This window comes from Osmerus eperlanus, chromosome 12 (genome assembly GCF_963692335.1).
Source record: "Osmerus eperlanus chromosome 12, fOsmEpe2.1, whole genome shotgun sequence".
Taxonomy (NCBI): Eukaryota; Metazoa; Chordata; class Actinopteri; order Osmeriformes; family Osmeridae; genus Osmerus; species Osmerus eperlanus.
Genome location: NC_085029.1, coordinates 10,750,124 through 10,775,689, shown reverse-complemented (window position 1 = coordinate 10,775,689; position 25,566 = coordinate 10,750,124). Strand labels below are relative to the sequence as shown.

The window sequence follows — 25,566 nt, the reverse complement described above, 5'->3', positions numbered from 1 at the left end:
TGAAGAGGTAAACCGTTAGCACTACTGCGAACCAATAGAAAACGGAGTTGAAGTGACGCATAAAACCCTCAGCTGTTTTTGTTATGTAGCCTACTGTTGTCTGTGTGGTGAAGTTAATAACACTATAATAACAACGTCGTCCTACGAAAGTGAAAGGATACCGGCGATACTGTGAGCCCCATTAGAGTTCCACGCTGCGTGGCAGTTTGTCTTATTAATGACAGTTGATATATCTTTAGCTTTCCCCTCTCTGAAGTCATTGCGCGTGGCGCTTTCGCTTCTGGGGAGAGGAGTGGGTCTTCTGGGATAATCGATTCGGACCCAAGTCTCTCAACAAGGGAAGCGCGAAGTTAAGAAAACTGGTGGACGATATGGAGACAAGAGAGACATCAGACGGTCCGGAAGGGCCTCAAGGCTTGATCTGTGCCTCGTTTAACCAGGACACCACGTAAGCACTCCGTCAACCCAGACCGTTCGATCGGCTTCTCTTTGTTGAACTGCTGGACTGTTGCATAATAAGGCCGCAAAATAATTCCATATGCTGGTGGTATCCTAGGCTATATTGTATAATTAACTGCAGGGCACCTGACCGTACCCATATTTGTGCACTGGTCAAATTAATTTGTAAACGTATCATTAAAAGTTTACCCACAGCCTAAGACTGTTCACTTAGAAAGTAGGCCAGAGTAGTTGGTGTACTGTCGGTGACCCTAATATTCACCCAAGATTACATGCTATAGAGACAGTCTTCAGCTCTTTACCCAACTGCAGAGCTCGTTAATCAGTCAGTGGACAAGCCCGTGCAAGTCTGTAGTGTGACGACACAAAGACATATTTCCTTAAATGTTAATCCATTGTGTGTGGTAGACTGAGCCCTAAGGGAACATGCGTTACTGTGCTAAACGAACCGGAAAGACTTCATTTTAAATACTAAACACTTGTTAGGCTACTGTACGTTTTAAATAGTACCCTAGAAGCTCATGTATTAAGTAAATCGATGATGTCCGTGATAAATCAGCCAGTATGTATCCAGCTACAGATAATTGTCTACAGGTGTCTGCTGGGCACTCACACCTGTTTGGCATGGGCCAGACCCCAAACAGGTGTCTTCACAGACAGATGAGCACTCTGCCCTATTTCAGTCATCTTTGGCCATGATAAGCTAACCCAAGACTAATATCACATCAGATAAGGTACAGGTGCTATCTGGTCGCACCTGCTGCCTGTCCTGCCAGCTGCGCTGTGCTTTACCTCAGCCCAGAGACAGCTCTGCCCATAGATAGGGCTGCAGGTTGTCTCTGCAGCTGTAGGCTGGGAGGAAGTCACCTGACCTCAGCCAACACGCTACTGCACTGACCATTCAGCTCACTCGATCCTTAATTTCCCCTAGGGGGATATTTATAGCGAGGGCTAAAGGCAGTGGTAGGCCACATGGACACCATCTTCCTGGTCCGCAATGTGGTAGTGGTACACACATGGTTGGTTGTGGTTGAATGTGGAGGTCATTCCGTCAAATGGAAGACACCTGAATTTGGTGTAAACAGTGATCTATAAAGAGTTATATGGGCTTAATCTACATCAGTGATCATTGTTTCGACAACTTTGTTTACAAAACAATTGTATCTGTCTGCCTCTGTTTTTTTCCCTCGTCTGTCTGTCTGTCTGTCTTCTTGTCCTGTCCTGTCTGTCTGTCTCAGGTCCTTGTCTGTGGGCACCAAAGCTGGCTACAGGCTCTTCTCTGTCACTTCTGTGGAGAAGATGGACTGCATCCACGAGGGAGGTAAGCAGACATGACCTGTCCCGTCTTCCTTCACTGAACAACATTGGCTGTATGTCAAATCAGAAAACCATACTCCACCAAGACTCAACAAACCTGTCACGGCCGCGCGCGTGTGTGTGAGTGTGTATTTGTGCATGAATGCCTGTGTGTATTTGTGCATGTATGCGTGTGTGTCTGCATCTGTCAGAACGTGTGTGACGTTGTTCCAGGTCCTGCTGATATGACAGGGCTAAGCGGTGGTCATGTTCACCCAGGTTACACAGTACTGTGCTACACAGCAGGTAGCTGGGAACAAGCTGTCCCAGAAGCCCTCACCACCTCCCACATAGACAAACAATGGTTAGCTAACACCACAGTGATAACACTGATGACTTAAAGTAAGTGTAAGACAAACACGGTCATTCTCCCTGTAAGTATTTCATCATCATTTAGAATTAGGTGACACAGGTAGACAACTGAATGTTTATTATGACTGTATCAGTGTCGGCATGTATGTGTGTGATCCTGTGTGATGCTGTTTTCCCCAAGCCTGATTCATGGATTAAGTGGTGATGGATGTGTTGTGGTTCTGTCCCAGCGGAGTGTCCAGACGTGTACATCGTGGAGCGCCTGTTCTCCAGCAGTCTGGTGGTGGTGGTCAGTCTCTCCATGCCCCGCAGGATGAACGTCTACCACTTCAAGAAGGGGACGGAGATCTGCAACTACAGCTACTCCAACAACATCCTCTCAGTCCGCCTCAACAGACAGGTACAGGCCACCAGGCAGGCAGTAAGGCAGGCAGGTACAGACAGGCAGGCAGTAAGGCAGGCAGGTACACAGACAGGCAGGCAAACAGGAAGTCAGGCTGGCAGGTACACAGAAATTTAGAACAATTATTCTATATTCTTATAATGATCAAGCCTATTATTGATTGTCTCTGGTAATTTGAGTTTACAACTACTTTTTGGGGGGATGAACTGAATACGAGCGAGTATACATGTTGTATGTACTGTTGCCAAACTAGGTACTAATGGCTTAGTTTGTGTCACAGAGGTTGGTGGTGTGTCTTGAGGAGTCTGTTTACATCCACAACATCAAAGACATGAAGCTGCTCAAAACACTGCTCAACACCCCTTCCAACCCAACAGGTACTGACACACGCACACACACACACACACACACACACACACATACACACACAGACACACTCTCTCCTTCTCTAACCCCCCTACCTCTCCTCCCAGGTCTGTGCGCCCTGTCAGTCAACCATGGTAACTCCTACCTGGCATACCCTGGCAGTGCCACCGTAGGAGAGATCATTGTGTACGATGCCAACAATCTGGTAAGGCTGGTGTAAATCACTCTGCCCACTGTATTAGCGATTCTTGAATTGAAATGGAAGTGTTGACCAACCCCTAACATTTTTCCCTAAATGGTGCTGTACATGGATGTGATCAAATGTGATGCAGCTGTTGAGGTGGTCGCTGGCTGATGATGTCATGTGTGCGCCATGCGTTTCCCTCAGAGCACGATGACGATGATCCCCGCCCATGACAGCCCGCTGGCAGCCCTCACCTTCAACGCCTCAGGAACCAAACTGGCCAGTGCATCTGAGAGGGTCTGCTGTACTCTTGTCTCTCTCCTTTTCACCTCCCCTTTTCTCTCTTGCACCAGAAGGCTCCCTCTTTTGTGGTTTCTAACCCTCTCCTCTTCTTCTTCCTCCTCTCCAGGGAACAGTCATCCGAGTGTTCACCATCCCAGAGGGACAGAGACTGTTTGAGTTCCGCAGAGGCATGAAAAGGTCAGCACACACACACACACACGTCAACTCCACACCGTGACCCAGTGACCTCTCCGTCTAACCTTAGTGTGTCTGTGCTGTGTTTGTGTGTCTCAGGTATGTGAGCATCAGCTCATTGTCCTTCAGTGCTGACGCCCAGTTCCTCTGTGCCTCAAGCAACACAGAGACCGTTCACATCTTCAAACTGGAAGTACACAGCCCTAGGTACCCTCATTCAATATGTGTGCGTGTGTGTGCGGTGGGAAGTAAAGTGCTCCGAGTGTCTGTGTGCATGGACAGTGTTTGTGACCCTCTCTCTCTCTGTGCTCACCTGTGCTTCCCCCCTGCCTGCTGTGGGCCAGCCGGGAAGAGGAGTCTCCCACATGGTCTGCATACGTGGGCAAGATGTTCTCTGCTGCCAGCACCTACCTGCCAACCCAGGTGTCAGACATGATGCATCAGGACCGGGCCTTCGCCACCGTCAGGCTCAACATGTTCGGTCTGAAGAACGTCTGTGCCCTCGCCACGTAAGAGAAAACAGACAGAGATTTGACACATCTTGTTTTTGTGAACCTCCACTGAAAGGGGTTCTTCTGTTGTGTGTGTGTGTGTCCAGGGTCCAGAAGCTGCCTCGGCTGCTGGTGGCCTCCTCCGACGGACACCTGTACATCTACAACGTGGACCCTCAGGACGGAGGGGAGTGTGTGCTGGTCAGGAAACACAGGTGTGTGGGTGTGTGACACAGCTGTGTGTGTATGAGTGTGTGTGTGTGTTACTAACACTCGCTGTCTTCCCTCAGACTGTTTGAGACCGGTGAGGAGCCAGTCGAGCCTGAAGAAGAGGCGGAGTCAGAGGAAGGACTGCCCCAGCCACCCAACCAATCGTATGCTGCCACTGTCGCCCTCTCCTCAACTCCGCCCTCCTCCTCTGCTCTCACAGGTAAACATCTCTGGTATACACACACACACACACAGGTTGTCTTCTATTGTGAAACTAAGAGTTGTTTTTTTACTCGATTTAGCCTTTCTTTCCCTTTTTTCTCCTTCTCTTCCTCTCCTCCCTCCCCCCAAGGCTACTCGGAAGATGGGGGGGCCCAGAAGGGTGATGTCATCCCAGAGCATGAGTTTGCTGAAGCACCTGTCTGTCTGGACGACGAGAACGAGTTTCCACCAGTCAGCAACCAGAGCAACTGACCCCCGCCTCCCCACCCCCTGAAACCAATCAGACCGTCTCCAGGCAGGAGAGAAGTGTTAAAACATCCCAGGTCCCACCCCTAGGACCCCTGTGAGCCAGTCAGATGCAAGAGAAAGCCAGACTACCAATAGAAGCGTATTCGAAGAGATGTGTGAGAACCAACAGAGCCCTCTCCCAGACCCACCTACTTACCTACTCCCAGACCTACTCACTTGCTCCAAGACCAACCTGCCTACCTGATCCCAGATCCAGAAATCATTTCTTGACATCAGTGTAAAGCCTGTCTCTGTCAATCATCTCTCTTATCAGTATATTATCCCCTAGCCCGCTGTTTCCATGGCAGCAGTCCACCAGCCAGCATGTTTCCCTGAATGCAGCTTGCCTAAGATGGCTGATAGTAGCCGGGTGGCAGGGATCTGCTGACTCATCACAGCAGCTGTAATCTGTTTTCCATCCTCCACAGCAGGCCGGCTGATAGACTGACAGGCCGGCCCGGGGTCAACAATCCAGCTGGAGAAACCCACCGCCTGTCCGGAGGAGCAGGGGTGCTCTTCAGCACCTGAAACGTCTACATGTATTGGATCTAACATTATGTATAATGTTTGGCTATAGTGCAACGTTCTTCCTCTCGGACCATGTGAAGTCCTTTATTGACGGGACCCACTTCAGAGGGGTGTGAGGGGAGTGTTTGGGGGACAGACAAGTAGAGGGTGGGCACGTGGAAGAGAAGGGAACTTATCAACTGGCATTAGCTGTGTCGCACCCAGAGATAGTGGGAGACAGAGAGACAGAGATATCCTGGGTCAATGCTAGCTGGGATGTCCATGCAGTTGTTACGATTGTGACGCAACAAACGCGCCAGCACCAAGTGCTACCTCTCGGACTTGTTAGTTGATGGACTGAACTAAGGAGGAAAGGTGGAGAAACTGTAGAAAAGGAGTCAAGAAGAAAAGGGGAAAAAAACCGAGAAGAAAAAAAGAGTCACGTAGAGAAGTGAGGGAAGGAGGAGAGCGGTTCAGCAAAATCAAAAGCTGGAACGTAAAATACAAGACAATTCACTTTTAAGTCAAGTCCAACACATCCTCTTATTTCAATGATATCATCCTAACATCATCTGTGGATTTGTTAACATGGTCAAGGAGGACTAGAACTTTGTACTACAAAGATGACTATGTACTAAATGTTTTTGGAATTAGTCAAGTATTATACTTTGATGCATAGACCTATAGTAAGTTAAGAGAATATATGGTGGAATGAGTTTTACTGTGTGTAAAATGTGTATATATACATTTATATATAGTATGTAAAACAGTTTGCCTATTTGTTCATTTGATGGATTTGCCAAATAATGGTGACACTAGACAAACTCTTCAGCTAGTTGTTGTAATTTCTGATAATTTGAGCCAGACCCATGCAATAAAAACAAATGTGAAACAAACTCCTCTCATTCCATGAAGCCTAGTTGAATATCTGTGGGGGAAGCTATATCCTGTCCACGTGATCGTCAGTACTGATGCTTGGCCACCAGAGGGAGCTGTTGCTTTCCAGTTCTCCTGTTTCCCTGGACCACAGTGACATGGGTCATTCACATGTTGAGCTCACCACACACCTTCACAAAAACGGATAGAGAATCCACTGTATGCTAACAACAACAGTTTGTCATCAGGTATCTGCGGATGTTTGTTGTCAGTCTTAAACACACCGTTAAGACAAGGTAAATATTCTTCCCAAATTACAGCATGGGTGGATATCAGTGGATGTCAATGACTATCAGCAAGAAGAAGAACATCTCTGAACCCCTATTTTCTGTCCTGTCCTCTCTTTCCTCTCTCCCTTATTTGATGTATTATTTATTTTCCTCATCTCCCCCCCTCTCTCCTCAGCCAGTTGTATGACAGCGACAGGCAGTGTGTCTGGGGTCACAACAGGGAGCTGCTGACTGTCTCGTTGTATAATCAGCCGTGGATACGGATTGGTCAGTGGCGATGTCCCACAGCAAGTCATCCCGCCCCTTCCTGACCCGTTCCAGCGTATGCTGATACTCCTCTGTGCTCTCGTCTAAAGGTGACTCCTCCCCTTTGTCCCGGAACAGGTCAAAGATTAGAGGGGGGTCGTGGAGCTCTGCCTTCCCTGTGCTCCCTCCACATGCCTCCGCAGCACCTGGGGGGAGAAGGGTGGCGGTTGAGGGGGTTGATCAACACCACCTCAGTTCATTCCAACTAGCTTTAAACAACTGCTGATCTGCTGAACTGCTGCTCGGTGTAACAGTTAACTCCCACCTGTGAGATAGAAGGCTTTGTAGTTCTCCACTCTGACGGCCTGCAGGTCCCCAAACGTCCCTGCAGCACCGCTGTTGGGGTGAAAGAGGAACTGCAAGCAGGGAGAGGGACACAACAGAGACAGCTACACTCCAGCCAACACCAAATGAAATACTTCTAGTGTCTACATGAATGTATGAGTTCTTGTGTATAGTGTATAACTGTAAAAAGTCATTTCAGATGACCACAGGGTGTTGAATGATCTCCAGCTCACGTTCAGTTTCATGAAGAGAGTGTATAACCGGTAGTACCCTGTGTCCAGTCTCATTCGGTGAATGGTTGTGTCATTACCTCATGTCCAGTCTGGGCGCCATGCAGCAGGACTTCTGAGGCGTCCACACCATCGTAGTGTCTATCAGACGGAGGCTCCACCCCCGCCAGGGACAGGAGGGTGGGGAACACATCCAGACCACTGAGGGGTGGGGGGGTGGGGGTTAGTTGGTCAGCAACTGTAATATGACTCTCAATAATATAATAACTGTTTTGAGTTTATCACTCTCAGCCCACACTGCCCATACATAAAATATAGTAAATTGCTAAGGTGGGTTAGGTACATGATTGTGTGGGTGGGTGTACCTGAGCATCACAGAATTTGCACAGTGTGTGCATGCAGTGTTTACCTGAGCAGGGCAGAGCTGATGCTGTTCACTGCTATGCTGCCAGGCCAGTAGGCCACGGTGGGTACCCTGTGACCCCCCTCCCAAGTGGTCCGCTTGGCAGAACCCCCGCCTGAGGGGTAGATAAGGGGGTGGGTCACGAAATCCAGAATATAGTCATCGCCCCCTGCAACCAGGGCTGCCTATCCAGGAAGCACTCACCTCTGCTGGTCTGCCATTTCCCCTGGAAAGGCCCTGCACTTCCTGCATACTGGCACTTCTGTTCCCAGGGGCCATTATCACCTGCACAGGCACACACAGGCACTCAGGTAAAATACCTCTGGTGTAGACAGCAAGTTTTGTATGCTCACTCTGTTTGCTCACCCGTGAACCAGATGAGTGTGTTGTTTTGGTCTGTCCAGTCGGACGCGTTCTTTATCGCTCCCACCAGGCTGTCCATCTCCCTTAGGCTGGCAGCATAAGCCCCCCCCTCGGTCCCATTGGAGACCGAGGGGGAGGGGGCCAGGGGGACGTGCATGTGAGCAAGAGCCACATACAGCAGATAAGGATGTCCTTGTTGCCTTGGAAGGTATGACATCATCATTACGTTTTAGGTTCGGACACAAACACAATTGTTCCACAGAAAGTGCCATATATGTTCTTTAAATAGAGCACTATCTTCTGGAATGATAATGTTGGCTCAAGTTGACGCCGGGTAGGTAATGTTCTGAAAGAGAACGTGCAAATGCTACAACAAAAATATGTTTGCGTTGAGGTTCAGGGTAGTTCCCTCTGTAAACATCTGTGGCCTACATTAGTCTGTGGAAAACCACAACACGGCTGAGTATTGAGTTGGGCTGTGCTGTGCAAGGGCATGTGCGCCGAGCTCTGTGTCGAGTAGTGTATGTGGTATTGCGATGTGTAGTACAGTGTTGCGTAGTGTACTGTACTGTTCTATAGCGTTGTGTAGTGTACTGTAGCACAGTGTTGTGCTACTATGTGTTTTGTCATCTTAGTGTAGTGTGCTGTGGTCAGGTGTGTGTTACCTTGCGGTGTGTATGACCCTGAGAGCTGCCTGGGTGTAGCTCTGTGTCAGCCTCCACGGGTCCAGAGGCTGCTCTATGATGGTGCTGTTCTCATACAGAGGTAGGGCCACCTGGGAGTAACAACCTCCAGCAGCTGCCCTCGTCTCTCTGGGCGAGGGAGAGACCACAAGGAGGAAAAACCCTCACTTGTGTACGTACGTGTGTATAAAGGAAGCTCGAGTGAAAGTTCAGTCAGGAGGACCTTACTTATGCATGCTTAGGCCTGTATATGTCCCATACTATCCTGGTATTCACTCCTCTCACGCATTCTCACTCGTTATGTCCTTGTTGTCAATGTATGGAGCCGTAAATCGTGATATCAGCCGTTCTGATCAGCTGCTTACATCTATCCAATAGCATAGTAACACACCTTCATCGTTAGCCTATCATCGTGCTGCTGTCTTGTTAAATATTTCCCTCTGCTCTAGTTCGTTCATGCTGCTGTTGTGCTTGTCCCTCCACCTCCCCATCACCGCCCAGTCTTCACAGATTCATCAGCTTCTTTGTCAAGTTAATCATCGCAACATTTCTTCAATAAACGACAATCTTTACTTTATTCACTGGTGTCTCCTGATGGACATACAGTTGGTGTGGGTGTAATATATATGTATAACATCCTTAATGTGTACTGCATGTTTGTGTTTGGGGGGGTGTGAACACACACCTGTGTACTTGGGGCCCAGGGTCACAGGGAGGGCAGGGGGGCAGGTCAAATCCAGGCTGGTCTGTACAGCCCATGTCATTACTGTAGGGTATACCTAAGTAATAATCAAAGCCTGCAAGAAGACACACACAGACAGTCATTCACTCTTTTCTACATCTCTTTCTACCACCAGCTGTACTGTTTTCCTTCTCTGAAAGTTCTTGGAACTCTGGTTTAAGCCAGCGACTCCAGTTTGAACCAGTTCCTAATTGCAATACTCACCAAAAACATATTTGGAAACCCCACTGTTTTAATTAACTGAGCCTCACTGAGCTCTTGCAAGAGAACATTCCAGACTGGCACTGGAAGTACAGAAACCTAAATGAATAGATGAGTAGGGAAAAGTCCTGGACCTCTGTTGGTGGGATGGTAGGGTCCTCGGTGCCCCAGGTGCCACTTCCCCACCATGGCAGTGTGGTAGCCTGCCTGCTGTAGCAACTGTGCCAGCGTGGTCTCAGAGAGGGGCAGGCCCGACACAGACCCCACAGCAAAGTTGTGTGTCACCCCATTCCGCAGGCCCAGCCGGCCGGTGAGCAGGGAGGCGCGGGATGGGGAGCAGGTGGAGGCTGGAGAGTGAAAGTCTGTCAGCCTGGAATACAGTAAGGATTGAAGACAGGAAATTACTGGTTGTGTAAGAAGTTTGAATGGTATTTGGCAGACATCTTTGTCCCTCCTGACCACAGTTCAAATCAGTCTAGGTTACAGTGCACACAACATAAGTTGGTCAGCTGACGCAGGGTTAGTTGATTGGTAAAATGTCAGTTTAGGTTATTTAGCTTGCTAGCAGGTTAGCATGCTAAAGCTGACCTCTACCTCATCCCCTGCTCTGCCATCAGGTCCAGATTCGGGGTTTGGGTCTTCCTCACACCCTCCAAGTTAGCCCCCAGGTCCCCCCAGCCTATGTCGTCTGCCAGAATGATGATAAAGTTGGGCTTCCTCTCCCTGGGTCCTGCCTGGCCTCCATGTTGGCTCCCTGTGAGCAGCAGTAGCAGAGAGAGTATGGTCCCAGACAGCAGCAGCATGCTGAATCCAGGCCTGGAGTGAGACACACAGCCGATTGGCTGCTGGCATTACATAACTATCCAGGAGTAGACTGTGGTTTATAATGTATGATGACTGCATAGTGGTTGGTTGGGCACTGCGGTTCCAAACGTACATAATGCATGTACACACACTGTAAACAGTCACAAACAGAGAGTGAGTAAGCATATACAGTACAGACTACCGCCCACCGTAGTAGAGGTTAGATACCAGTAGACTGATTTAGGACTGTGGTGACTGCTGCAACTTGATCTGACCCACTACCTTCCTCATATGTGTTATGTGTGTGTGTATGTGTGTATGTGTGTGTGTGTGTGTGTGTGTGTGTATGTGTGTGTGTGTGTGTGTGTGTGTGTGAGAGAGAGAACGAGAGAGAGGGAAAAGGGGGGGTCTTTGCAGAAGCAGTTCTGTTGAGCCACTGGTTTCACATGACTACGCAGCAGCACACAGTATTATAGTCCACCACATAAGAAGAAGCAAGGATATAATTCCCCTCAATCTAAGCACATACGGTAGGTGGGAGGACTATTCTCCTTTTAACGTCATGCTTTGGAGCACAACTAACTGAAACAAATGACTGAGAGGCAAATCATTGGAAATTGTATCAATCTCCCAACCAATATTCCAGTATTAAACTGTAGTAAAATATTTAGAAATGGCAATATTTATATAGACTAGTTAAGTCACGTTGACCCATGGCCACAGACAGAGCTCTGCCTGTGAACCACACTGAAGAAGGCAGACTAGCATTCAACTGTAACTTTCTCTCTCTCTCTCTCTTTGCCTGCTAAGCTAACTCACAATCAACATTTTGTCATTAGATTTATCGGTGGGCAAACTGGCATAACAGGGCTGTTTATAGTGCTAGAACATGAATCCTGAACGCTATTGGATATTGTGAAATCTCGCCTCTCGGATGTTGACTATATTGCTCAATATGTTTGTTTGGAACACTTAAAAGGAATGTTCTAGACCAAATGTTCTTTGACAAAACATAAATAAATCAGATTATCTAGGTTTAATTGTGACATGCATTCATTAGTAGACAGAGGCATCCCGTGGTGGGCTTAACTTTAACTGGCGATAGATTTTTCCACCACTAAACTTGGCCAACTTTGAATCCAGTCGGAACAACATGTTTGCAGATGGGTCTACTCTGTTCAAGCACACGCATCAAAATAATACAAGAGGATAAAAGACGGGCCAGTTACTGTGGCATTTAGATTTAGGTTATATTGTCACTTGCAGCTGCGCATTCAGTGGGCATCAGAGAGTTGGATTATGAGTTGCGAAAACAAATGTGGTGAGTACAACTATGGTAAGTATTAGTAGCCTACGTCGGAAAATAATGATAGAGATTTTCAGTATTGAGTTGATCATGTTAATAGCCTAGCATTCACTGCGGTTGTGATTCACACCAACATCTTCGATTCTAGCATCATTTTCAACAATAACATACTCAATCGTATGTGTAAAGTCGTTCACATCGCCAAAATCCCGCTTGTTACATAAATAACTGCAAGGCCTTATTAGGTCGTAAAAAATCGTAGTTTACCGTTTTCAGTTCACAGAAGAATCAAGTTGCTTCTGAGTTCCCTGCAGGTATAAGCGTTAACGCACGCAACGTGCGCGTTCTCATAAGTCGCGCGTTCACGTGTAAACCTTTTTTCAATCACCAACATCTTGAAAAAATGTTCTTCAATATCCTCCAACTCAACTCCTTCTCTCAATCCCTGTATTAATCAAATCAAGCGTGTAAGATGTATTTCCTCTGTTCCCCTTCCCTCTCTTATCCTCTCCTTGCCTGGCGCTGGACAGCTGTAGTGTTGGGTGCCAGGTATTTGATGAGGCCCCTGGTGTACCAGAAAGCCCCTGATGGGGGCTGGGGCTGGGTGGTGGCAGGGGCTTTCTTCCTGGTGGAGGTCTTCACCTACGGAGTCATCAAGAGCTTCGGTATCTTCCTCCAGGACCTGATGGAGGAGTTTGAGGAGAGCAACAGCCGTGTGTCCTGGATCATCTCCATCTGCGTGTTTGTCATGTCTTTCGCAGGTGAGATAGACACCAAGTAGGGGCCTGGGAGGGGGGGGGGGGGAGGGGGGTCACCATCCAGGGCAGAGGGCCTCTCAGAAGTGAGATGGAACATTCAGAGGTGAAATAGAACTAGAAGGTGAGATAGAAACCTGAGATGGGACTGTCACAGCGAAGACAGAATATTCACTGGTCAGATAGGAATTAGTTGGAGGACGACTCGGTGAGCAGCTTCTCAAATGTGAGCAAGGGGGAGCAGGAGAGAGAAATATCATTGGTACAATGTTCTCTTAGCTATTGCTATGTTGTCTTTCAGCACCTCTGTCCTCAATCTTAACCAATCGGTTTGGGTTCCAGCCAGTCGTCATGATTGGTGGATTCCTCCTTGCTGTGGGAACCATCACTACTGGCTTTACGACCTCTGTCAACCAAATGTACATCACAACGGGAATCATTGCAGGTGTGTATTTAGGGCAAACACACACAGGCACACACACACACACACATACACCTTACCAATGTTACTCTCTCCTACCAGGTCTTGGGTACTGCCTGACCTTCCTGCCCACAGTGACCATCCTCTCTCAGTACTTCACACGCAGACGCTCCCTGGTAACAGCAGTGGCGTCCACTGGAGAGTCCTTCACCATGTTTGCTCTCGCCCCTGGTGAGTGTGTGTTTGTAAGTTATTCGGACCCCAAAGGGTTTGTTTTTCTCATCAGTTTATTCGCTTACATTCTGACTCCATTCTCTCTCTCTTCATCCGTGTGTGCTCCTCTCCACAGCATTCTCTGCTCTGAGGGACAGTATTGGCTGGCGTTACACCATGGTGGTGATAGGAGCTCTGCAAGGCACCATCATTGTCTGTGGGGCCTTGCTGCGGCCCATCATCATCACACACCAGCCTGTCTGGGGGACAGAGACCCATGTGCTGGCCCCAACAGAGCAGGGGAACCAGAGCGTGCAGATCAACTCAAAACTGAACTCACACAGCAGACTGGAGGACTCAGGCTCCTTGACCAGAAAGCATTCCTATATGGCGGAAAACGTAAACAATCAGGAAAACAAGCTGACACGTGGAGACTCCCTGAGATCTGGGGTCTCTGGGGGGCAGTGCCTGCCAGGGACAGCAGCGGGTGGTGGGTCTGGGGAGGAGGGGATACCCCTGAAGGGAGAAGAGGAGATGGAGAACCTTAAGAATCAAGTGAAAGTAGAGAAGGTAATGGAGGGCTATAAGCTTCAAGTGGAGATGGGGAAAGGGGGCATAGAGAGAAAAGGACAGGGGGATGAGAAGGAGGAGGAAGAAATGACGTCAGTGGACCAGACGTCCCAGCAGGTCAGATTTCTGGACTTCTCTGTGCTAAGGGAGGGTCGTTTTATCTGCTACTCTCTCTTTGGGCTCTTCGCCACGCTGGGCTTCTTCGCCCCGCAGCTCTACATCATCCAGCTGAGCGTGAACCGGGGCGTGGAGCGCGAGCACGCCATGTACATGCTGTCCACCATGGCTGTGGCCGAGATGCTGGGACGCCTGTCTGTCGGCTGGGTCATGAGCAGGAAGCAGGTGTGCCACAGGAAGCCCCAGGTGCTGCTGGGATGTGTCATTTCCCTGACACTGGTGCTGGGGGCCTTTGGCCTGGTGTGGGAGTTCTGGGGCCTGGCATTGTGCTGTGGCCTGTATGGGTTCTTCATGGGCACAGTGGCGTCTACACACATCCCCATGCTGGCAGAGGAGGAAGTGGTGGGCATCGAGAGGATGGCATCAGCTGCTGGCGTCTATGTTTTCATTCAGAGTTTTGCTGGACTGGCTGGTCCCCCTCTAGGAGGTAAGACAGACTACACAAGGCACTTTCAGGCCACTTTCTCTCATTGGCAAAACACCCCATATAATCTATTCTAATCATGTTTAGATTTATTGACAATACGCTCCAAACAGAACAGAAGTAGAGTTGAGCATTTTTCTCTTGTTTCCTCAGGACTTCTGGTGGATTTGACTCAGGACTACGGTTCTGCCTTCTACTCCTGTGCGATGGGGATGGGCCTGGGGGCCGTGTTCCTAGGTCTGGTCTTACCTGCCAAGAGAGGCCTGTCCTGTAATTGCTGTAGGGGCCCTCAGCCTCTGCATCAGGGGCTGAGTAACCCTGCAGACAACCATGGAAGAGACAGTCCACAAGACTACCTGGAGGTGGACCTAAACCAAAACCAGGAAGTGATTCATTGTAAAGGCCAGCCAATTACAAGCTCTGCATGAGTTTGCATTGCCAATATCTACCTGGAGATTGAAGCCAATACTTGAATTGGTTTCAATCCTAGTGATTCGCACTGAAAAAATTACAATAATCAAGCTGAGACCGAACCCTTCCTCACAATAAGACAGGGACTGCAGGAACAGTCTGGACAGAAATTCCAGTTGAATGCAATCAGCAGGCATTGTTGTAAATCTTAATGTAACGTATTGTAACAAATGACTCCAGAATCAGAGAGGATGCTAATGTTTTGTCAGTCGAGTCATATGGAGTTGATACTGTGATATTATCAAGGTGATGATAGTGATGACAATAGTGTAGCTAGGCAACCCAACACTGTGAATTAGCCTGGAGCAAGAATAGATATATAAGTTCACATTCCATTATTTTATGAAAATCAACAAGGTAAAAAAAAGTCAGGAAATTACACTCAGGAAATCATGACTGATTAAATATATTGTTTTTAATCAAATTGTTGTTGTTATCTAAGTTAATTATAGTTTTCTATCATAATAAACCCAATAATACAATACACAAGAGTCTGAGAGTGATTCTACATTCACAGTAGATTAATTTGTAATGATGTTTCTAGACATTCCTTACCGGACTTTCATTATTGTAATATTTTTTACAGCACCACAGATTGATGCTGTAAAGTCCTACAATTTGACAGTACAAGCATGCAGTTTTCACCTCAGTGCATACTGGGTATGTCTGTCATATTACTCAAAACAAGAAAAAGTTAGATTTATGATAAGCCACTAACAGTGTGTTCGAGCTAGAATAAACATAACTAGGCAGTAGACCTGGAAGATCTCTCTTCTATAAGATCTTGTCTTCTAGGATGTCCAGGCACCTACAGAGCCAAAGTCTGGAGGAGTTGAAGGCCTGGGTGGGTCTAGGGGCCGGGGCCCCAGATTGGGGGGCTGTCTGGTTGGGTTTAGTTTGGGATGATTCAAGCTTGAAGGATGTGGGTTGAACTCCCTCCTCCTCTTCTATCCACAGCAGCAGGGCCTAGCAAGTAGAAAGCATGAATATACTACATGAACAACATTATACCATAACAACTCCCAATGGCATTGATACAGCATGTTCTTACCTTATACCTGTCGGCCATCTTGAAGCCGATGGCAGCCTGCAGCGTGCGTGGACAGATGGGGCAGAGGTGGAGGGGCCGTCTGTCAGACTCCTCCAGATGGCTAGAGTCCTGCATCACACACTCCATCCACTTGCAGTGCTTGATCCCAAAAATGTGGCCCAGCTCATGGCTCATGGTCTGAAAAACAGGCACAGGGCGTTGTCTTATTTTGTGTTACTGCATGAAGCCCACTGTTCTGTACCATCCACATTGTTTTAAAGGAGGGTCTTAAGTTTTACTACGATTCAAGTTCAAATGTCTGATTAAATAATGTCTGTCTTAAGTGTCAAGGCCTCCAATGAGAACACGGTTTACCTCTATCTACCAGTGATTCAGATATGACAAACAGCATGTGAGCTGGAGCCCACCTTGCAGGAGGAGTAACACCATGCTGGAGATGGGGGCCGTGTAGTAGTCCTTGAACACAGAGTAGTCCCCATGCTTGGGCCCCGCATAGCTTCTGCTGTAGAAGTGATCATCATACCGGGCAAAGCTGAACCCTCCCATTCCTGGAGGGAAGAGAACGACAAATGAAACATCTAACAGTTGCGGATTGTTAAGTGTCCACAATGAACTGTGTCTAACAGTTGTAGATGAACAGTATCAGATGAACAAAACTGAATATTTGAGAGGAATATGAATTTAGTATAGCTATGATTCTCCTGTTTAAGTGATTACACCATCTAGTGGTACAATGGACTCTCTACAAGGTAGTAAATTAAATACAGTTTTCTTACACATCACTCTTCCTGTAGGTAACTGGTTGTGCATTGATTACTACCTGCAACATAGCCTACCTTCAGTGACTGAAGCCAGGCCAAACACAAAGTTCCAGGAGTCTCTGGGGTAGAGGTTGATCATTCTGATCCCTACCACACAGAAGGCATCTTTAGGCTTCCTTTTCTTCAAGAAACACAGCAAGTCCCCTGAGGTTGGAAACAACACAGAAGATAACAAATATTAGGTCATTTCCATTCTCTATATTGGTACGGTAATTTGCAGTGTTGCCCAGACAAGGATGGCGTAAGAAAAGCCCCTACTTGTTTACCTGAGAGGATCTGGATGTTTTGAGTGCTGCTGTTGACCCTGAAAGCACATCCTGTGGCAGTCACGGTAACCGAGGGCAACAGTTTCACCACCAGCCCATAAAAGAAGGCCTGGCAGTACTCTCTCAGCCACTCCACATACTGGCCTTCGGCCTCTCCGAAAGAGCCTTGGAGGAAAGCACACACACACTGGTCAGACCCACACAACCTCTCTCTCTTACACACATACACTCACACACATACGTATAGTCTGTATGTTGATGGTGCTATGTCCCTGGATGGGGGTGTTGCGGTATGGGTTCCTGTAGAAGCTCTGGAAGTCCTGGGGCTCCTCTGGGTGTGAGGGGATCCAGTCAGCATCAGAGTGCACAGTGATGGGCTGGAACAAAGCAGTTTCTCCCCCTGGGTGGAGACCTTCCTCCAGTAGCCTGCGCTCCTCCTGGCTGGTCTGCTGTAGCTTTTAGCCAGGTCACGATGGCTGGAGACCAGTTCACTGCGCAGTCTCCACTGGGTGCTGGATTACTGCCATCTACATCATGGACACATACAGACAGGTAGACAGCACAGTAAAGTAACGCTAAACACAAATGTGCTGTGGAACTGGATTAACGCTAACTCACCTGTTGTCTCGTCTCTAATGGAAATGTAAAATGTGCTTTTCCATAGAAAGTGTAGATATCGTTGGTGTTACGTAGATATCGTTGGTGTTACGTCACCCAACGTCATGTAAACAGTATCAGCTGGACGGCTCGCTAGCACTGCAGCTAGCGGTCGCTACTTACTTGTTTGATCGGAATCACGGGTAGGCTACATTGAAAATGTTGTACTGTCCATCATACAGTGTCCTCTTGTTTTAACTTTGTTAGACCGCTGGGATAAACTAAAATAAGGAATAAAAGTCCGGGGAAAAACTGACACACTGACATAGTACAGTAGCAGCGAAGCAGCAGTTGTGGCGCTAGCTAGCACTAGCGAGTTACTGTCTGCTAGCTTAGTTATCTACAGTAGCTTCCTGACAATCGCTAGAGTTCCTAGAGACTCATGCAGACAGTGAGTGATTCGGACGGGTTTATTTGGTTTGCAAAAATTATTCCACTACTGTAGCTAGCCAACGATTCTCTGAGACGTGATATCATCTCGTAGTCTACCACTGTCACTGTCTGTGTTCTTGCGATAAGTTCGTGGTCAAAGCTACAGCAACGAGAACAGATTTCGGTCGTGTCTTGAGCTTAGGCCGGATACAGCGCAAGGAAGATTTTTCTTTTTCCAATTCCGACATTCAAGATCTACAAATGTTGACAGAAAACAGGTGAGTCACGATCTCTCACTCAAGGCGACAAGTAAGTGTAGGCTTCGTGACTAAATGTCTGACCATTGCAGCAGGAGGAATGCCTTTGTGCAGGCTTTGGTTTATCTGCTGCTGTCACAATGTTACTCACAATAATCAATGTGGTTAATAAATCAGTTGTCGTGTTTTCATTCTATAACTAGAGCACGTGTCTGGTCATTTAATGCATGCTTTCTATTTTTGGATAGCCTATCTTATGTACTCCCTCTGTCCTGACACTCGTCTTCTCCACCACTATCTCTCCCTATGGTGCAGAAAACGTCGCAGGGGCTGTGACACTGAGGGGGAACAGCAGCTTAACCCCCAAGCTAAGAGGTCTGGAGGGGGTCTGGAGGGTCATGGCCTTGTGTCTGACGTTGGACGAGATGTCTGGGACTCTGAGGTGTGTGTACCTTAAGCCTTGGATGTATGTGTGTTCAGGGATTTTTTGGAGTAGACTAAGAAATTGTGTCTAAACAGGTTCTGACTATTACTTGGCCTTTGTGTTAGTGACATTTATTTCTGCTTGTGTGTAATGCAAAGCTATTGTTCCTGTGCCTCTTCCTGTTCCCTCAGTCATCCAGCAGTGACAGTAGTGGTGGTGTTAGTAGTCCAGAAAGGGCAGCTGGCACCAGCACCAGTCTATGCCCACATGGCCAGAATAACTACAATTCCCAGAGTTCCCTCAGTCCCATACCGGATGACTCCTCCAGCTCCTTGATGGGTTTCCATGGCGACGGCTCATCCTATAACTACATCAACAAACTTCTGAGGGAGGCGCATTTCAGCAGCCTGCAGACCAGAGGTCGACCCGGCTCCACGTGACCATGAACTAACCTGTTGACCTCTTACTCCCCCACCCCCCAACACCACTGGCATGTGCCAGTAAGGATGGAGAGATACACACAAGACAAAATGGAGGCGGGGAGGGAGGAACATCTTGGGCATGGCTCACCCCACCTCACCCTGTAATGTGCCAAGACCATAAGCACACCTGCCTTCCATGGCCAGACCACTGTGGTTATATGTGCAGTATCAGTGTGTGTGTGTGCTTATTTTGGAATGTGTGTATGCCTGCGTGTGTGTGTGTGCCCCGGCACTCCAGCATCAGGTTTGTGTTGTTGTTGCTCATACGAGGGAACACTTGTATGACATTTCCATTGGTGCTATTGAAAGGAAGTTGAATGATCCAGAGTGCTTGTTGTACCTAATAAAGCCAAGCACATTCTCTCTGTTCCATGTTCCTGACCAAGCCAGCACACACATTGCTCCAACACATGCTAAGCTTTGCGAGGGTTCTGACAACCTTCAGCTTGTTGAGTGACTTATCTCTTAGGTTATCCTCTTGATTTTACTGACTGCTTGCAGACTGGCCAGATAATTAAGCCACTCTCCCTCTAAGTGGTGTGATTACTTGAGGGCCAACACGTGTTTCCATTGGCTAATGTAAGTGGTTATAGGAGAGTGATGATAGCAGTTTACAACAGACCACTCTGGGGGCTCAGCAGTGACTTTACACAGAAGAGGGGTTTGGTAGTGACACACCTCATAGTTATCAACTGTGCATTAGAGGTCTCGCCCTCTGGCATTACTGCCAGTCTTGGCTGTGATTCAGCCCGGGTTTGAGTGGGACAGCTAGTTCACAGTAACAGTAAGAATATATATGGCACAGGCCTCTTCAGTACTCAGACCTCAAATTATCCATGGTCTAAGTATAGACCCCAGGGAATACTGGAGCTGCAGGAAGGGGTGTGTTCAAGATCTCAGCGTTCCTCAATAACAGCACACCCAGGGGATGCTGGCTGTTTGTAAAAAAACCTGTTTGTCAAGGCTGAGCCTCCCCCTCAATCATTGTGTCTGTATGAATGTACCTGCCTCGTACTGGTTTAAGGCCACTGCAGTATGACCATAACACTGTTGATAAGAGAAAGAATTGTCAGGACCTGTGAGAATACCTTTTTTCACATTCTAGAATTTCACATTTACCATTGCAAAATGTAAGGTTATGATTATTTTTTGGAAGCATTCATTTAACATTGACAATAAAATTTGGGTTGGCAAAACATTTGTGATCTTGATTAAGTTCCAGTACACTTACAATCATGACAATACAGTCATTCCAGTCTTGTTTTGGTACAGTTGCTGTAACAGAACTACAGCATGTTTTAATGTCACACAGCTGTTCATGAGTGCAACAACATGGCTTCTGTCAAACTTTAGACAAACAAAAATAAACTGAAAGGTTTTCTACCCCTCATACCAAGACACATTACTTTTGAACCAACTGTAGTTATATGTTTACGCACACACACACAAGCATGCTTGCACATGTACACACACACACACACAGAGAGAGAGAGAGAGAGCATGGTTATAGTAATGGCAGATGGAAACTCTACCTGAATCCATTCCTCCGATACCTATCTGTGACACATGCTCTAAATCCAGTCCCAGCCACTGGATCAATAGAAGGAGCCATTACAGTCATAAATCATTATGTCATGTACTGTTTACACTGTTAGTGGAGGTCTTTCATAAATCACGTGTACTACACACATTTATATAAATCAAGGCCAAAATATTAATTGTAGTGCAAAATACAAAACAAAAGTTAAGGGTGTATGGTAGAGTAGACTAGGCATAGTGACAGTGGGTTAGTTTAACTATGGGTCACGCTGTAAATCTGAGAAGATCTGGACTCATCTCAACTGGATATGAGGCGTTTGTGTGACAAGATAAGCACAGAAGATTCAAGCAAGGTCTCTGACATGGCCCAGAGAGGCCCTTTGAATCCTGGAACCCAAACTACGAACTAATTCCAGTTGAGATTAAATGATATGGGATAGGATGAGAAGAGACCATGTCTTCTCAGATTGGCTGTGTGACCCAGGCTTTAAACGAGTCCTGAGTCAAAGCATCTGTAACCTGAAGCTCAAAAAACGTAAACCGACCCAGGAGCTGAACTGTCACATCATACAACTAGCCATCAAGCCAAACTTCTCCTTCGCTTGTGGAAGAGACAGGACAGGCAAAAGCAGTTCTGCATCCGTCCGCCATATTGCTATAAAGAGCGAGAGGTCACAATAACACATATCTAAGATAATATCCTCACTTTAACCTCTGCTGGACCTTAGGTCAAAGGTTGAGGAAAGAGAAGGCAGACACTGATTGGATGTTGCTGGGTGGGATGTCACACATGGGCAGGGGAGGGCTATCGCTAGTTTCGTCCGGAGAGAGGAGTGGCGAGTTCATTGTGTTGGTTGAGGCAAAGCCTGAATTTTGCCTGGAGTCCCTCTGCGCAACCCCCACCCTGTCTCTTCTGGTCCACAGATCACCCTCTCTCTCTAAGGTACACCCGGGCCTGGTCACCAGCTCCATGCCAGTGAACAGAGAGAGTCTGCCTACGCAGGGCTGCTGTGGCTGGGGCTCGAGGAACGGGAGAGCGCCCCTCTCATTCTGGAAACCTGGGAGTTGTGGCTCCATAGTCCTCGAGCCAGTCGGCCCCTCCAGGGGATCGTCATTCGGAGGAGTGAGTGTTTCCTCCTCCTCGTCCTCCTCGTCCTCCTCGTCATCGTAGAGGGACCTCCCGTAGTCCCCCTCAGGGCAAGGCATGGGAGGGGGGGGGGTTAACAGGGGTGGAGGTTTGGACTGAGGGTCACTCTCCAGGTGGGAGGTGGTGAAGTCAACAGGGTGTGTTAGCAGTAAGGGGGCGGAGTATGAGGGTGCAGAGGGAGGAAGACTATCGGGTGCTGCATCTCGTCTGGCAGCAGACTTAGCCCCGCCCATCAGCGCCTCAAACTGCCGCAGGATCTGGAGCGGGTGGAGAAGAGGAAAAACATCAGGGACTGGGTTACTTGCGTCTTGTCCCATCTTTTCTCTAAATCTAACTGTCACTTTTAAAATACAGTTCACAATTCTCATACAATATTTACAATTTATTTGCTCTCTCTCCATACCTTGGTGGCCTTGTTGGCCACTGGTCCCGGGGATCCTTCGCTGAGCTGGGCCAACCTCCGCTGGGTCGCACTGAGGATTTGCTCCAGAGACAGGAGGTCAGAGGTCATGAGGCAAGCCACAGCACAGAGTGCCCTCTGGAGGGGAGGAGGGTTAAAGTTCTGTTACACAAACGCAGGTGTATCACACAGGCGTACAGGAGTGTTTCCTGGGACATACCATCTGGACTGTGTTTGAGGGGTCTTGCAGTCTGCGAGAGAGAAGCTCTACCACCACCTCACAGTTCAGAATGGAGCACCTGCAGACAAACAGACAGAAACAGTTGACAGCATAGCAATGGCAGTCCCTCAAAAACATTGCTGACTTAACATCCACTGGATTGGAAACTACTACAACCATCTAATGACAGTAGAAGCGTATTTTCCTCCAAAGTTCACGTTTGGAAGATATCAAGGGGACTTGTGGGTTTAGGGTTTTACTGTACATCAGTCTTTTGGTGTAACTGTAGTACAGTAAAGTCTACGTACAGACTCCATAAAACAATGCTGTTAAAGTAAGAGTATGATTATGTGTATAGACTGACTCCTTGATGAAGTGCTGGCTCTCCTCTCTGGACAGGAAGACTCTGGAGCCCTCCACCAGTCTGCTGATCAGTGCCACCTCCTGGCCACAGTCCCCCAGCTGCATAGCCTCCACCCTGGGGAGGGAAGGGGAGAGAGAGGAGAGTGTCAGAAAGAGTCTTGAAATAAAGGGGATTAGGACATGGTACTGTAGAGACTTGGAATGTGTGACTTACCGCTCTGACAGGTCCCCGCTCTCCCTACTGGCTCCTGATTGGCTATCTGTGCCACCTGATTTGCTGCTCCCGCCTCCTGAAACCCTACTATTGGCTGCATTCTCCTGGGAAGAGTTGTGGGAGGAGCTGTGGCCACTGTCAATCTCCTCCCAGCCCCCACCCACCTGCCCTGGACAGCGTTGGGACACTGAGGAGAAGAAGGGGCATGGGGGAAGAGAGAGGGAAAGAGAAGAATTGATGAAATGAGGAGATGAAAAGGTAGAGGAGAATCGAGACGAAAGAGAATTGCAAAGAAGGTAAGACAGGGGGCAGTAACTATAGTGATTATAACAACAAAACACCTTCAGGATGTCATACCTTTGGGTTTATGGGGGGGCATGGTGTAGGCACAGGCTGGCACTGCCACCTCGATGGGAGCAGCGGGCGCCGCCACCGCCCGATAGTGGTTGTCATGGAGACGGATGCCCTGATGCTCGGTGGGGGGCAGGACAGCACTCGCCACCACCTCTGCTGCTTTCTGGATCTTGTCCAATATTGTGTCACTGCCTGGCAGCAACACACACACACACAAAGCTTGACCAATCAGCTAATCTGACATTCTGATGTTGTTACACTGCAATGGCACAGGTAAGAGATAATACAGGAAGTGTCATTGTGGCTGCTCACCTGTCACCCTCTTACCGGGACTGTAGCCAAAACCTTGCATCCCCGACCTGTGGCTCGACTCTGACCCCATACCTTCACACAGAGAGAGGAAGCAGACTTCCTAAAAGCACTCATCCTCACAAACCTCCTGTCATCAAAAGGATTCATGTTTCTGACTGTCTATCTGCCTCTTAGACCTGTCACCCTCCTCCCCTTTTACCAATAAGGAGGCTTGCTGAGCTAAGTCAACTAAAGTCACGTTGAATAGTTCAGTGGCCAGATGCCTGTCATTAGCAGTAGTGCACCAGGATACTGTGCACTGGCCAACAACTTTATACCTTACATCAGACAACCACATGTAATATGGTACTTTTAACCTAACTAACATGTCCAAACGAATCATTATAACTTTTAGCACTTTCACCTTTATCATTATCATCATTATAGCTCTCATTTGTCTCTTCCTCATCACCACAATCGCCAACATTATTGCTCTAATCATCATAATTATCATCATGTGACTCACCCATGGTGGGAGTAGCTGGTGTGCATGGAGAAAGGCAGTTCTGGGAGGAGCCTGTATCTGTGAAGAGCAACGAGGCCAACTCCTGGAGACAGATGAAGTCAAACTCAGCGTGTGTGTGTGTGTATGTGTGTCTGTGTGATGGATGGGATCGATAGCTTACCTGTGCTGTAGTTCTTACTTTCTGGTACAGAGCAGTACCATGGATAGGATCAGGAGGACCACTGTAAACTAAAGAAAACCACGTAAAGAGTAAGCAACTATATCAAAGACTAGCTCCGGAGGTCTTTGTCTGAGTAGTAAACAAGTGTCCTCTCACCAGCCGCCTGCTGGATGAAGGTGGAGTTTCGTCTGAGCTCTGTGAGGAAGGGTTGAGATCCATGACCACAAAGGTGGACGAAGAGCTTCAGGACCTGAGAGTCAAAGAAGCTGGGAATCAGCGAGGGCTTGGTTTGACGTGACGGTAGCATATCACTATGAAGCTGCCATGACCATGACAATCCCTATCGCTCTTCATAACATGACAATTTTATTTAATATGTGAGATGAGCTGCGGTATTTGAGTGCATGCAGGGGCCAGCCAGACTGTGTTCACCTTCAGTTTGACGTGGCAGGAGTCCACCTGCAGCCTCTCTAGTAGATACTCCAGCAGACACTGGCCACAGCCTGGTGACTCCTGGGATATCTCTGTAGGTCAGATGGGGTCAAGGCAACATCACCTGAACATAGGTAGATACATGGATAGATGGATGGATGGATATATCTGAGGCTGGAAGAAGGATACTTCCTATTTCCTGGAAGAGGTAGCCAGGACAAGGGTTCTCATCGTCTGCCGTGGCCTTCATCAGAGTAGGCACCTGGGAGTGGGAAGGTAAGGTGATGATGAGTTGGAGGACTGGCTGGAGGTAGCTATCTGGCTAGAAATGAGCTTGAGATCATCTTATCACCATCCTCAGCAAAAGGGTGCATGTCTGTGGCGCCTACATTCTTAGTCTATTTATCCAAAAAACGTTCTGTAAGATCTCAGATGGATGTCACGTATGATCTTACAAATAGGGAGTGTACAGTCTGGTGCTGTGTTAAGCTGGCGGCGAGCTAGCTAGCCTAGATCGTAGCCTACTGTAATCAGTGCGTATAGACATTTAAAACACTATTTATAGTTTGGGACACTTTCACGTTATGTCAAAATAGTATCTTAAGTTAACCGCCTTAGAAAATGGTACCTACGTTTTGAAGAAAAGCCAGACGCTCCATAAATGTTGCCATGATGTTGCACTCTAGACTTCAGGCTACTCATCGCTTCCTCGGGATAGACAGAAGGCGGGGCCCTCGGTGACAGCTAGCCAATTGGAAGCCATACGTCAAAACCAACATGGATTCATTTGTCCAT

General features: G+C 47.9%; 6 protein-coding genes across 10 annotated transcripts; 3 read left to right on the top strand and 3 right to left on the bottom strand.

The window, feature by feature from the left end:
• The first annotated feature begins 48 nt into the window (after window positions 1-48).
• Window positions 49-4,866, top strand: LOC134031919 (WD repeat domain phosphoinositide-interacting protein 1-like). The gene is made up of 12 exons (XM_062475675.1): window positions 49-448; window positions 1,698-1,780; window positions 2,358-2,527; window positions 2,811-2,907; window positions 3,004-3,101; window positions 3,285-3,377; window positions 3,490-3,560; window positions 3,657-3,764; window positions 3,902-4,066; window positions 4,156-4,263; window positions 4,339-4,478; window positions 4,611-4,866. The coding sequence occupies exons 1-12, from the start codon at window positions 372-374 to the stop codon at window positions 4,730-4,732; spliced, it is 1,332 nt and encodes a 443-aa protein (XP_062331659.1). The 5' UTR covers window positions 49-371; the 3' UTR covers window positions 4,733-4,866.
• An 801-nt stretch (window positions 4,867-5,667) lies between these two features.
• arsg (arylsulfatase G) lies at window positions 5,668-12,050 on the bottom strand. Of its 2 annotated transcripts, none has more exons than XM_062475672.1 (11): window positions 11,549-12,050; window positions 10,249-10,470; window positions 9,789-10,024; window positions 9,397-9,508; window positions 8,694-8,840; window positions 8,032-8,228; window positions 7,870-7,950; window positions 7,672-7,780; window positions 7,343-7,463; window positions 7,013-7,136; window positions 5,668-6,893 (listed from the first exon to the last, which is right to left on the bottom strand). In XM_062475672.1, exons 1-11 carry the CDS (start codon window positions 11,611-11,613, stop codon window positions 6,613-6,615), a joined length of 1,695 nt encoding a protein of 564 aa, XP_062331656.1. In that variant the 5' UTR covers window positions 11,614-12,050; the 3' UTR covers window positions 5,668-6,612. The 2 variants fall into 2 exon arrangements, with proteins under 2 accessions (XP_062331656.1, XP_062331657.1); XM_062475673.1 differs by having other exon boundaries at window positions 7,013-7,103; window positions 11,549-12,049.
• LOC134031915 (monocarboxylate transporter 7-like) lies at window positions 10,883-15,264 on the top strand. 4 transcript variants are annotated; one of them, XM_062475671.1, is made up of 6 exons: window positions 10,883-10,988; window positions 12,295-12,525; window positions 12,821-12,964; window positions 13,043-13,171; window positions 13,290-14,327; window positions 14,478-15,264. In XM_062475671.1, the coding sequence occupies exons 2-6, from the start codon at window positions 12,321-12,323 to the stop codon at window positions 14,750-14,752; spliced, it is 1,791 nt and encodes a 596-aa protein (XP_062331655.1). In that variant the 5' UTR covers window positions 10,883-10,988; window positions 12,295-12,320; the 3' UTR covers window positions 14,753-15,264. The 4 variants fall into 4 exon arrangements, with proteins under 4 accessions (XP_062331655.1, XP_062331654.1, XP_062331653.1 ...); XM_062475670.1 differs by having other exon boundaries at window positions 10,886-11,779; XM_062475669.1 differs by having other exon boundaries at window positions 10,886-11,794.
• LOC134031923 (archaemetzincin-2) lies at window positions 15,236-17,460 on the bottom strand. Its single transcript, XM_062475681.1, is given in 9 exon segments — window positions 15,236-15,761; window positions 15,847-16,023; window positions 16,254-16,263; window positions 16,265-16,394; window positions 16,683-16,816; window positions 16,939-17,098; window positions 17,175-17,378; window positions 17,381-17,424; window positions 17,426-17,460. Coding segments are annotated over 9 exon segments (1,086 nt in total). The 3' UTR covers window positions 15,236-15,569.
• A 226-nt stretch (window positions 17,461-17,686) lies between these two features.
• Window positions 17,687-20,326, top strand: si:dkey-21c1.1 (uncharacterized protein LOC100150256 homolog). Its single transcript, XM_062475691.1, has 4 exons — window positions 17,687-17,733; window positions 18,165-18,240; window positions 18,535-18,661; window positions 18,835-20,326. Exons 2-4 carry the CDS (start codon window positions 18,224-18,226, stop codon window positions 19,081-19,083), a joined length of 393 nt encoding a protein of 130 aa, XP_062331675.1. The 5' UTR covers window positions 17,687-17,733; window positions 18,165-18,223; the 3' UTR covers window positions 19,084-20,326.
• On the bottom strand, window positions 20,222-25,533 carry tepsin (TEPSIN adaptor related protein complex 4 accessory protein). The gene is made up of 13 exons (XM_062475667.1): window positions 25,404-25,533; window positions 24,961-25,033; window positions 24,772-24,863; window positions 24,496-24,589; window positions 24,340-24,407; window positions 24,180-24,261; window positions 23,675-23,746; window positions 23,366-23,554; window positions 23,009-23,195; window positions 22,796-22,909; window positions 22,432-22,510; window positions 22,215-22,349; window positions 20,222-22,068 (listed from the first exon to the last, which is right to left on the bottom strand). The coding sequence occupies exons 1-13, from the start codon at window positions 25,440-25,442 to the stop codon at window positions 21,394-21,396; spliced, it is 1,899 nt and encodes a 632-aa protein (XP_062331651.1). The 5' UTR covers window positions 25,443-25,533; the 3' UTR covers window positions 20,222-21,393.
• Window positions 25,534-25,566: the final 33 nt, after the last annotated feature.

Coding starts and splice junctions, on each gene's coding strand:
- LOC134031919 (XM_062475675.1), top strand. CDS start 372: ATGGAGACAAGAGAGACATCAGACGGTCCGGAAGGGCCTCAAGGCTTG. Junction 3,102..3,284: donor TGTACGATGCCAACAATCTG/GTAAGGCTGGTG, acceptor CGTTTCCCTCAG/AGCACGATGACGATGATCCC. Junction 3,378..3,489: donor TGGCCAGTGCATCTGAGAGG/GTCTGCTGTACT, acceptor CCTCCTCTCCAG/GGAACAGTCATCCGAGTGTT.
- arsg (XM_062475672.1), bottom strand. CDS start 11,613: ATGTTGTTCCGACTGGATTCAAAGTTGGCCAAGTTTAGTGGTGGAAAA. Junction 10,025..10,248: donor ATGGCAGAGCAGGGGATGAG/GTAGAGGTCAGC, acceptor ACTGTATTCCAG/GCTGACAGACTTTCACTCTC. Junction 7,951..8,031: donor CACACTCATCTGGTTCACGG/GTGAGCAAACAG, acceptor GTGCCTGTGCAG/GTGATAATGGCCCCTGGGAA.
- LOC134031915 (XM_062475668.1), top strand. CDS start 12,237: ATGTATTTCCTCTGTTCCCCTTCCCTCTCTTATCCTCTCCTTGCCTGG. Junction 13,172..13,289: donor CATGTTTGCTCTCGCCCCTG/GTGAGTGTGTGT, acceptor TCCTCTCCACAG/CATTCTCTGCTCTGAGGGAC. Junction 14,328..14,477: donor GGCTGGTCCCCCTCTAGGAG/GTAAGACAGACT, acceptor TTGTTTCCTCAG/GACTTCTGGTGGATTTGACT.
- si:dkey-21c1.1 (XM_062475691.1), top strand. Junction 18,662..18,834: donor GAGATGTCTGGGACTCTGAG/GTGTGTGTACCT, acceptor CTGTTCCCTCAG/TCATCCAGCAGTGACAGTAG.
- tepsin (XM_062475667.1), bottom strand. CDS start 25,442: ATGGCAACATTTATGGAGCGTCTGGCTTTTCTTCAAAAC. Junction 24,408..24,495: donor CTTCATCCAGCAGGCGGCTG/GTGAGAGGACAC, acceptor GGTTTTCTTTAG/TTTACAGTGGTCCTCCTGAT. Junction 22,910..23,008: donor AGCGGGGACCTGTCAGAGCG/GTAAGTCACACA, acceptor TTCCCTCCCCAG/GGTGGAGGCTATGCAGCTGG.